This window comes from Anoplophora glabripennis, unplaced genomic scaffold (assembly GCF_000390285.2).
Source record: "Anoplophora glabripennis isolate ALB-LARVAE unplaced genomic scaffold, Agla_2.0 scaffold1310, whole genome shotgun sequence".
NCBI classification, from domain to species: domain Eukaryota; kingdom Metazoa; phylum Arthropoda; class Insecta; order Coleoptera; family Cerambycidae; genus Anoplophora; species Anoplophora glabripennis.
This window is the reverse complement of record NW_019417417.1, coordinates 44,309-55,478: the sequence shown is the minus strand read 5'-3', so window position 1 is coordinate 55,478 and position 11,170 is coordinate 44,309. Positions and strand designations below refer to the sequence as shown.

Here is an 11,170-nt window from a genome sequence, read left to right as displayed (position 1 = left end):
TTAAAAATGTAGGCCCTGTTATGGCAATAGATAGCGTCTTAGTGTATAAACGCGCATATAATAATTCTCTGTTCATGGATTTTCCAAGAACGCCGCGACGACTGCGATGTAGTTGGATCTAGGATGAAGGAGAATAAAGAATTAGTCATGTGATATTTGTTTTTACGTTTTTGTTTAAGTGTTTCTAAATATACCACTAGGCAATCAACATGGAAAATTTAGTTCAAACTCGAATTTATATTAGTTGTACCATGGACGTAAAATCGCGCATTAGAAATTGGTGGAAAACAGTAAAACTTAAATCCGGGCTTCAACATGTGGGACTTTTGGTTACCCTTATGGGGTACACACTGGCAGGTGGTTTGGTATGTAGAATTTTTTAGAAGTACATTAAAATAATCAACAGGCTGATAATATACAAACTTTAAATACAGAAATTACATGAATAGGTTCATTACCAAAAAATAAGTTGAGTTTGCTCTGTAAACTTTTTTCCTGCGGTACACGGTATTCGAGATACAGGTTGTTAAAGTTTACAATAAAATAAATTTTTTGTGCCATATCTTCATAATGCACTGACGAAATTGAATTAAATTTACTACAGCGTTTTCACTTAATTAGACCTTTTACTGAATTTAATATTAACCTTGTGGCTTTAACCAGTGGCGTGCTACTGGAGGGGCCGCCACATTTTCCCAAGAAAGAATACGCCACTGGCGATTTTTTTGTAGAAAGAATGTTAAAATTCAGGTACTGTTACATTAAATTAATTAAAAGTGTTACTTGGGGTTTTTTAATAGTAGAGCAGCCGTTTAGGAGATAATTTACTTCACTTCAAATTCAGTCCACAATATTTGTTTAAAATCCATCTGTAAAAATTGATTCTTTTGTCTGCATTATCAGTTAGTAAGCTTTACAATGATCTTGTTTTAGTATTATAACTAGCTTTGTTTATTTATTTCTGAAGCTGCAGTCCTTCTTGGGCTTATGAACACGAGACGATTTGTGGCAAAGAATAGTGAAAAATTGTAATCTCTTCAGGGAAAATCATGTCATGATAGGCTCCTCTATAAATAGATTAGAAGATGTCAAAAGTGTATCGATGTGAAAGGACTTCGTTTTGAATAATTGTTGTAGGACTCGTTACTCAATTACTTATTCAACCTATTTGCTAATGTTATTTTATTTAGTTTGATACTTTTTCTAGAAATAATGTTATTTCTACAAAAAACCGCCGGTGAAAAAAGTTGGCGGACGTTTTGTAGCACGTCACTGGTTAAAACCAGGAGTTTTTTTAATCAAATAAACAAATAAATTTATTAGGAAATTCACTAAAACATAAAAACAAGCCCAAATATCTCTTAAACGGCTGCTATTATTATTAAAAAACACCAAGAAACAGTTTTCATTCGGTTAACGTGAAAGTACCTGAATGTAACATTATTTCTCTAAAAAACTGCCAGTGGTGAATTTTTTTCTTGAGAAAATAGAGCGGCACCCTCAGTAGTACGCCACTAGTTAAAACCAGGGGGTTAATATTGCATTCAATAAACGGTCTAATTAAGTGAATACGCTGCAGTAAATTTCATTCAATGCCGTCAGCGCACTCTTTTTTAAAAACGTTTATGGCATTTTGAATATACATAACTCTTCTGTGTTAGATATGGAAGCATACGCTGTTGTTTTCAGAGTGCCGGACGTTTACAGTGACATATGGTGGAACGCCATCATGCATAAACCACATGTTAGCTCTGAGTAATAACGGCGCATCTTCCAATAACTCGGGTAAAGAGTTTTGCCAAAATTCTAAATAAAATTCTCCATTTAGTCTATTAGGTAGAATAACAGGCCCAATAATAATATCAATGATCCCCAACCAAACATTGATTCGAAATTCATGCTCATTGTGAATATTTATTATTCTGCTTCTGATAAAACAGGCCCTATCAGTAAAAAGGATTTTTTTTCGTGGAAGTTCAGACATGGATTCTTTGTTGGTGAATGAACCTGCATAAAACCATACGGATATTTAAATTCTGCTGTAGATGATTTTGTACAGACTGGATGTGATACGGTGCAATAATTGCTTCCTCAAAGTGTGATTCACACCACTTTTTGAGACTCTCAATCGCCTAGTACTGCTCTTTTGATTTTTGAACAATTGCATCCAGAATCTGTTCCTCGTGTTCAGCTCTAGCGGCTCCAGCGTAAACATCCACGATCAACAGTTCGGCTGGCAAAAGAACCATGTTCGCGAAGACGTCTCTCAATGTTTGAAAATGTTTGGTAGTAAGGCACCTGGCACCTGGCACCTGGCACCTGCCTATTTGGATAACGCTCACTATACACTCTCACACTTTGTCGGCAGTTCACTTGACAGAAACCTAACACCATTATCATGTCAATTTGCTCTGAATTTGTATATGCCATGATTAATGAATGACGACAATTCCCTTCGACAACTTCAACAAAATTTAACTTGACAGCAATGATATTTTTGTACATGGCCTATAAAATCAAGCCAACTAGCACTTTGTTAAGTATTGTAGTAAATGGTTGACAAGATAACATTTAAAAAATATTTTTTTGTACGCAAAATTTTTTTAATTAAAATTCTACAAGACGTCCAGAAACTTCCAAATGGTATCACCTATCAAATAAAAAATAGTTGTCTTTATTGCCCGAAAGAGGAAAAGTTATGAACGAATATTGTCACTGTATATCAATTTTGTAGGAGTTGCAAGTTTTAAAAAGCACTCTGTATAACACCAAAATGTGTAGATTGAAAGCTAAAGTCCACTGCTTAAAAATAATCAAAATTGATTAATACGTATTCGAATTATTTACAAAATTTAAAAAGTTTTCACGAACTTTGAGGCCATCTGGCGGTCAAACGAAGCAATTTCGGATATAGGTAAATTAGCCTAAATCTGCCGATTTTGGGTCCACGAATCTGTGGTCTTCGTTGTACACGTTACTCTGGGACGGCAGTCAGCAAAGACCAAAAAAAAAAAAACGAAATTTAGTAATTTTTATCAGTGACCCGAGTGCCAACAAAAAGAACCCTAACGTTTGTTGCTAAACTTGGAAACTTTTTTCCTTTTTTTTCGTAAATTATTTGCATTTGTTTCGTTTCCAAGTACCTACAGTTTCTTTTATGAAAAATTGCATTAAATAATTTTTTGAAATGAATGTCATTTTCTCGCAATATCTCGTTCGTTATTTGAGATAGACCCATCAAACCTTGCATCACTGTAGCTTTATCCGAATATGAAAAAATATACAGGGTGCTCCATAAGAAAACACAAATTTATTGGCAATCCAGCTTTCTGGGTCACCCTGTATACAACTGAATCCTCTTAAAAGATGCCCCTCCCGAGAACAAAATCGATCTGTCTCGGCGTTTTTTTTTAAATCACTCAGTATAAAAGTTGAATTTTGTTCCAAACTTTATCATCACACTGTATATAGTGCGCATTCTCTCACGTTTGTGCGACTCACCGGCTAGATGAAATTGATCAAACACTTCACGAGCATGTATTACGATTTGTGCATATGAGCTAACATCTTTATTTTGATATATAATTAGTTTCTTAGATAGATTTATTGAAAACTGAATTTTTAACTAATGTTCAAACATTGTGAAGAAATTAACTAACCATGAAAAAATGATATTGGATCGTTACCTTTGATCTTTATAAACAAGTACCTATCATAAGATCGTTTTTTCAAATACCGTCCTAAAATTGAATTTTTTTAACTTTTTTTTATTCCGCCACTGGACAAGCTAATGTGACCTCAAACAATGGAATGCGTTAGTCATAGCGCATACATATTTGGGAACTGCGGCATGCATTGTTGACAAATCCTTATAATTTAAAGGAAAGACGGCTGTAATAAACTTTCTTTTTTATGAAATCTTTTCTTTTAAGAGGATAATCAAAATGAAATTGACTTTTTATAACGATAACGTTTTATGTGAAAATATGTTAACATTTTCAAATATTCAAATTTGTTGCAAAAAATTTATTCAATGTTAAAAAATGTAAATTTTAAATTTTGCTCGGGTATTACATTTCTGTAATAAAATAATAAGAAATATATTAACAAGTTATTTTTTTTCTAGGTTTTTAGGCGATTTGAGTACCCTGCTGAAGTGTCAAGAATAAAATATTTTAATAGAACAATATTGCGGGAAAGGCAACAACTAATAGAATTTATAGGAAATACTACAGGGTCGCCAAATTCGAATTATTTAATTTCTAATGAACTCATTAAATATGAGCGTATTCTTCAAGATTCTTTTATGGCTGGTATACCTCGGTTTCCACAGGGCGACATGGTAAAGTGGACCACCCTTAAAGCAGTATTTTTCTCTTCTACTGTGTTAACTACTATAGGTGAGTATTGGGTCTTTTCCATAAGAAGATATTTTTAATGGTGATTAGTGGTTCCAACTAATTACGATTGATGTACAGGTTTGTTCACCATATTCGAGATATGAAAGAACCTATAACAAAAAAATTAAAGCGGATTTCTTTTATATTGATAATAATAATAATATGTTAAAATATAACCATATGTTTTTATGAAACACTCCCATTCCAAGTAGTCAAAAATATGATTAAAGTAGGTACAATGTATTTCGAATTGTTATGGTACTAGTACCTACCTAATTACAATGTAATTCTGTACGCTTTTAAAAAATTTGAGACTATTCTATAATAGTTTCTAAAAATTATGTAGTGTTGCGAAATTTATTAAAAATATTAAAAAAGGTATTGATTTTTAGGTTGTTTTTAATTTTTTTTTCTTACTTATATTATAGCCAAACAAATTCTGTATTAGCTTAGCTTAAAATTCAATATGGCCCCTATAAGAAAAATTAAAGTTGATGACAGTTTTTCGAAACGTCGCAATGAAATTCCTCGAAAAAACTTGCTGTGAAAAGTGTCCACAGATTTTAAAAATTCTTCTAAATAAAAAAGTTACAGACGATTTTCGAAACGCCACATTTACTATTTTTCAAAATAACTCAAAAACCTAAAGAGCTCTGACCGCTCTGCAAGCGCTATTAAGTTAGCAACAGAACTGTCTAAAACTTTCTCCATTTAACCATTTTTCTACCTCTTATAGTTTCCATGATACCAATACATGCATCACTAAAAGGGTCCACACTGTATAGGTCGCGGTAGAAGTTTTAAAACTATTTAAAATACATATAATCTTAATCTGTTACGTATACAGGGTGACCAAAAATTTTATAGAATCTTGTTTCAAAATCTAAAAAGATCATGAAATGAAATATTTTAAATAAATTGTAATATAATTTAAAAACAATACCAACAAATACATTTTAAATTGAAAATAATAGTGTTTTCTCTTCTAGTTGTAATTTGTTTACGTTCTTCTGTAGGTTACGGAAATATTGTTCCAGTTACAACTGAAGGACGTGCTTTCTGTGTAGTTTTTGCCCTTGTTGGAATACCTTTAACTCTAACAGTAATTGCAGACTGGGGACGTTTATTTGCTTCTGCAGTTTCCACTTTATTTCGACATTTTCCTCCTCTACCTCCTAGTCTTAAGTAAGTATATTTATAAACTCAAGATCCACTGAAAAAAACAAACAGAAAAATTTGTATACATATACAAAAATACTATGTTTTATGGATTGGTGCAAAATAACATTAAGTTGTATTCAGTCAGAAGGTATATTTCTCAAACTTAACAATTAAAATGAAGCCGTCAGCGCTTTGGTCACAATATGCAATGTTGCGGTAAACATTAAATATAAAGAAGCAAATATTCAAAGTTACGTGCTTTTCTCAAGAGACAAAAGGAGGAATATGTACCGAAAAAATCGCGAGTTTTTACAAAGGAGCAAGTTGATTGCTTTTTGAATATTGCATCTGATAATTTATATTTAGTGATGAAGGTATACACGTTTTAAAAATAAAAGAACATTGTAAAATAACTTCTTTATAGGTCATCCTAATATTGGGGTTGCAGGCGCATGCCGCTCTGACGAATTAGTCAATTTAACAATTGATAATGTTGAAGATGTGAAATACACCTTAATACAGTTATAAAAATTCCCAATACCAACCAAAATCAAGTTTTTCTCGAAAATATGTTGCTTTACGTCCAGCCGGATTGGTAGAACGTCGATTATTTCTCAGATACGTTAGTCGAAAGTGTCATTGAATTGAAGTCGGCACGCCTGAAAATAATTATAATAGTCATTATTTATTTCATAGTATCTGAAGTCACAATATGCCAGTGTTAGTTCCAGTTACTACATTGCAGACAATTAAACTTGATTATTATAAAACAATAATATTGGGTAGACCAGTAACGTGTACCTAGTACTTATAATGGGCAAAATGAACATTTGTCTGCTGACCTGAACTAGCATTCTATAAAGTCAGTAATAGTGAGTTGAAAATTTTTATGGTGAGAAATATACGTTTTTCAATTAGATGAAATATTTTGACTTTTGTAAATAGTGTCCCAAATACAATATGATAATGCTTGTTAACATTATGGTTACAATTCAATTTTTCTAGATCACTATGACAATCAACTACTAATGCTGTTTTACTTTTTCAGGAATGCGATGGTGGCTCGACGGACATCTTCTTATGCACTTTGGTCCGTGTGCTTCCTGTTCGTATATTTAGCAGCTGGAGCCGGACTATTTGTCATATGGGAGGAAGATTGGACATTTTTCGAAGGATTTTATTTTTGTTTCATTACGATGACTACAATTGGATTTGGAGATATTGTTCCAAGTAAGTTATTTCATAATAAAATCAATTTAATATTAAACTGAACATTATCCATAATTTACTCAGAGTAAAGTACATATATTAACAACGGATTAGATAATAATAAATGCGCATAAAGCAGCGTTAAGAGATCGCACGGATATTTTGAAGAGTCGGTTGCAAATATGCAATAGTACCTATCAGTGGCGGCTCGTGAAGGACGACTCTGGGACTCCGCCCCCCAGATATTTTCAAACTATAAACTTAAAATAATGTATTTATTTAAATCAATAAGAAATCTAAATAGCATGCATTCAATATCTCTTGGATGTTAGGTTGGTTGCATAAAGTGCATGTACTCCGTGAACGTAGCTCAGATTAATGCCATCTGCCATCTATGATCGTACCAAAGAGTTATGTTTAACCGCGCGCGCAATCCCCACTCCATCGCGGACCGTGAAATCTGAGTCCATCGTGCAAGCATATTTTTACATATGATTGGACAAATTGGCACGTGGAGGGGATAGGCGACGATAGGCTCGCGCGCTTTGTTTTGGGACTCCATGAGGCAGTAACCCGTATCACTGAAGTGTGGTTATATGTGTTTTGTTTTTGCTTTGGCGCTTTTTAAGACATTATATTTTATAAGTTTAAGTTTAAAATGAGGGTTTGTGAAATAAAAAAACTTGTTATTAGTAATTTAAGTTTAGAGGAAAAAGTCGAATTGAAAAATAACGGACGTCCAACGCCAGTGTTGAATTTAGTTGAGGTGCAGAAAGAGTGCAAAAAGTGGGCCGGCTTTCGCAAATTTGATAAAAACATTTATGATAAGACCCTGTGGTTGTGTGGTTGTGACCAAACAAATAGATTTTTTTGTTTTGTATGTTTATTGTTTGGAGGAGGCGAAGAAAACTGGACGAAAACTGGAGTTTCTGACTTGAAACATTTAGAAATTAAAATTAAGAAACATGAAAATTCTCCTAAACACAAAAATAAGTTGGTGAGTTTTTTACTTTTAGGAAGAGTAAATATTGCTTCTTGTTTAAATAGTGCTTATGCAGAACAAATAAATAGTAAATAGTCATAACGAAACAGTTAAGAAAAATCGATTGCTTCTTTCAAAAATTTTAAATATCTTAAAACTATGTGGTACATGTAACCTTTCTCTTCGTGGACATAATAAAAAAAGTGACTCGGTAAACAAAGGGGTATTTTTAGAACTGATAGACTATAGTGCAAAAATTGATCCCGTTTTAGATAAACATCTTAGTGATGCCCATGTTTTTAAAGGAACTTCAAAAACTATACAGAATGAACTATTACAGTAATCTACATAATTATATCCTAACTGGGTTGGTTGATCGATTATCCACTTCAGCCCCCACACGTTGGAATTTTATTTCTCGCATTGTATCTAAGTAGCTACTGTACACACTGACAGTATTCATTTTGGGGTACTTGCAAAACACAATGACCTTCAAATTCCTTAAAATTTTTCGCAGCTCTTATGATGTACGTCCTCTTTTCAAAATGCGCCCCTCCTATATTCCAACCCACGGGCCGCCACTGGTACCTATACATATACATAATTATGATATATGTATGTACATGCAATTTAGCTAAATGTTACCTGGTCTAATCTAACTTAATCTAATATTTTTGTTAATTATTTGATAAAAAAAACTGAAAACATATAATGAACATGTAATATTATTGTTACTGACAGTCTATTATATTTACTATATAGGGTCCGTTATGTCAAAATTAGGTAAATACATGGATTTGTGTTGAGTATAATGCAATTTTAAAATCTGACTTACGTCAACATTGCAAAGAGCCACTTTTTGAGAACTGCTGATTTTCATAGAAAATGTTCGATGTACCCACTATTTGCATGCACACCAGCTTCAACGCGACGTATTCAATTCACTCGAAAGCGGCGTTGCAACATTGCCACGCACTCGAATCGCATTACAGGCTCCGGCAATACGATGTCACAGTTGGTCGATGCCACGCACTTCCGTGGAATACACAACACTTTTCACATATTCCCACAAAAAGAAGTCTAAAGAGTGGAGGTTCGGGGACCGGGGGGACATCTAAGGTTATCGCAGCCTATCCAGCCATCGGGAAAAGTAATGTTTAGAAAGTCGCGCACTCCTCGAAAAAAGTGAGCGGGAGCTCCGTCTTACAGTAACTACATATTTTGCCGAACATTTAATGGCACGTCTTTCAAAAACTCCGGCAAGCGATTTTGCAAAAAATCTAGATATGACGTACCGTCTATGCGTCTAGGCAAGTCAAAAGTTCCTATTAAAGTGTCATTAACGATACCTGCCTACATGTTCACTGAAAACAGTTTCTAAAAGGCACCGGGACGTATTTCGTGTGGATTTTCGATAGTCCTGTGGTGAATGTTGTGGACATTATGTACACCATTTCGACTGAAACATACTTCATCTGTATTTGCGTTGTAAATTGAGGATTTCTTGCATGTTCCTGAAGAAGCACTCATTCGCAAAAACCTCAACGTAGTGGAAAATCTTAAGGAGTAAGCCCTTGAACACGTTGAATATGAAATGGGTACAACGGAGCTTCTTGTAATATCCGCCACACAACGGGATGTGAAATATTTACTTGCTGTGCGATATATCTGGTGCTACGATGCGGATTTTCTTCGATGAGATCTAAAATCATCTCCTCGACATTTAAGATTCTTAGTGGGCCATCGTCGCGACCTCGACACGGTTGTACTTCACCGGTGTCCAAAACTCTTTGCGCTACAGCAACAAATGTTCGCGGTGCGAGGGCACGTCGTTCAGGATATCTTGTAGTACGGGACACTTGAGAAGTTCTGTGGGCATTTTTGTTTGCTTCGCCATAAATTATGAGCATATCATAATATTCGCGATTGCTAAATAAATGCGCCATTTTCAAAAAAAAAAAAAACTTGGAAATACTGCTATTAATGCTCTATTTATTAGCTTATTAATAGTCCTTCCGAATACGTTGTTAAAATTAATGACATTATGACTGAAACACCCTGTATATTTATGATAGCAATACGCATTTTAATATTCACATCTGTCATATAAAATACAATGTTCTTATAATGTCGTTTATAACCTAAGAATGAACAATGGGTATTTCTTTCAGTATACGATAAGCTTTACACAAAATATGATTTAAGTTGAAATCTTTACTGTCCTACTGATTTTTTTTTCAGAGCAGCCCAAATATATGCTACTGTGCACATTATACATTCTGGTTGGTTTGGCGTTAACTTCTACCATTATCGAATTAGTTCGTCGACAATACGCTAAATCCTGGAGACAATTACAAGCTTTGAGAGGTCCTTTGGCAGAAAATTTTAGAAAACTAGCTGATAATGCACCTGGTCTTGATGTACTTGCATTTCAGCAGGATTTAATGAAAGTTCTTACTGTGGTAGGTACTATTGCTTGGTTGATTTTAATTTCACTAATTTTTTTGCACGGACCTATACGTAGTATAGAATACGTAATATCTATTTGTTCATAATATTTAGGAACACCCTGTATGTCATGTTTAATAAAATGAGCAGTAATTGTGATATTAATACATGTTTCTTATTGCTGCAGAAAATATTAATTGTTGATTTTCTATATGTAGATATATTTATAATTTTCCACTAAATTTTGTATTTCTTGTGTATATGTATTTTTAGATTTCTCATGTTGTTATATTAATTTTAATATTATAATAATTGTTACTACAGTTTTGATCTGTAATTTGTCATATAATTGGATACTAATCTGTTGGACAATAAGTGTGCTGGAGCTATAAATTCTCTTTCATTTTCCTTGAAAGTTAGGAAGGTATTCAACACGATCTGACCAAAGGCTTACCTAATTTTAAACCAAACCAAATGTTATATTATTTTAATAACCTAGAAGTAAGTGATACACCTTAGCCGAAAATCAGTTTGATACTTTAAATTATTTCAAAGATATGTATAAATACCTACATGATTATTTTTTAAACTTAACACTTAATTTTAGTCTTATTTTGGCTGGATTTATAAATACGTAAATTTTTGTAAGTTCACACCGAAACATAGTACACCAGGAAAATTAGCGAAAATAAAAGAGAAACTCGAAAAAAGTCCTATCCGCTAGATTATTGTAAAATTGTCTTAAGGAACATAATACAAGACATCTCTCGTCTCGTGAGTCAAAAACTTTTATTAGCTAACTTTTCTATTTAAACAAATAAGTGAGGAAAACAGTTTTTTCACTTTGCAGGGAAAACCATCAATTTTAGCGAAAAGTGACTCTCAGACAGCTTATAGGGAGTAAAATTATCTACAAAATGAGACTGGTTAAATTAAAATCGGTTAATAAACAAAAAAGTTATTGCAAAAA

At 33.3% G+C, this 11,170-nt stretch overlaps 1 protein-coding gene across 1 annotated transcript in view; it reads left to right on the top strand.

Annotated features, from left to right (window-relative positions):
- Positions 1–209: 209 nt before the first annotated feature.
- The window catches only part of LOC108914574 (TWiK family of potassium channels protein 7), a 22,872-nt gene continuing 11,911 nt past the window's right edge, over positions 210–11,170 (top strand). Inside the window, exons 1-5 of the mRNA XM_018720408.1 lie at positions 210–365; positions 4,127–4,400; positions 5,417–5,585; positions 6,610–6,791; positions 9,994–10,214. Of these exons, the coding sequence (XP_018575924.1) occupies positions 210–365; positions 4,127–4,400; positions 5,417–5,585; positions 6,610–6,791; positions 9,994–10,214 (1,002 nt within the window). The remainder of the gene's footprint in view (positions 366–4,126; positions 4,401–5,416; positions 5,586–6,609; positions 6,792–9,993; positions 10,215–11,170) is intronic.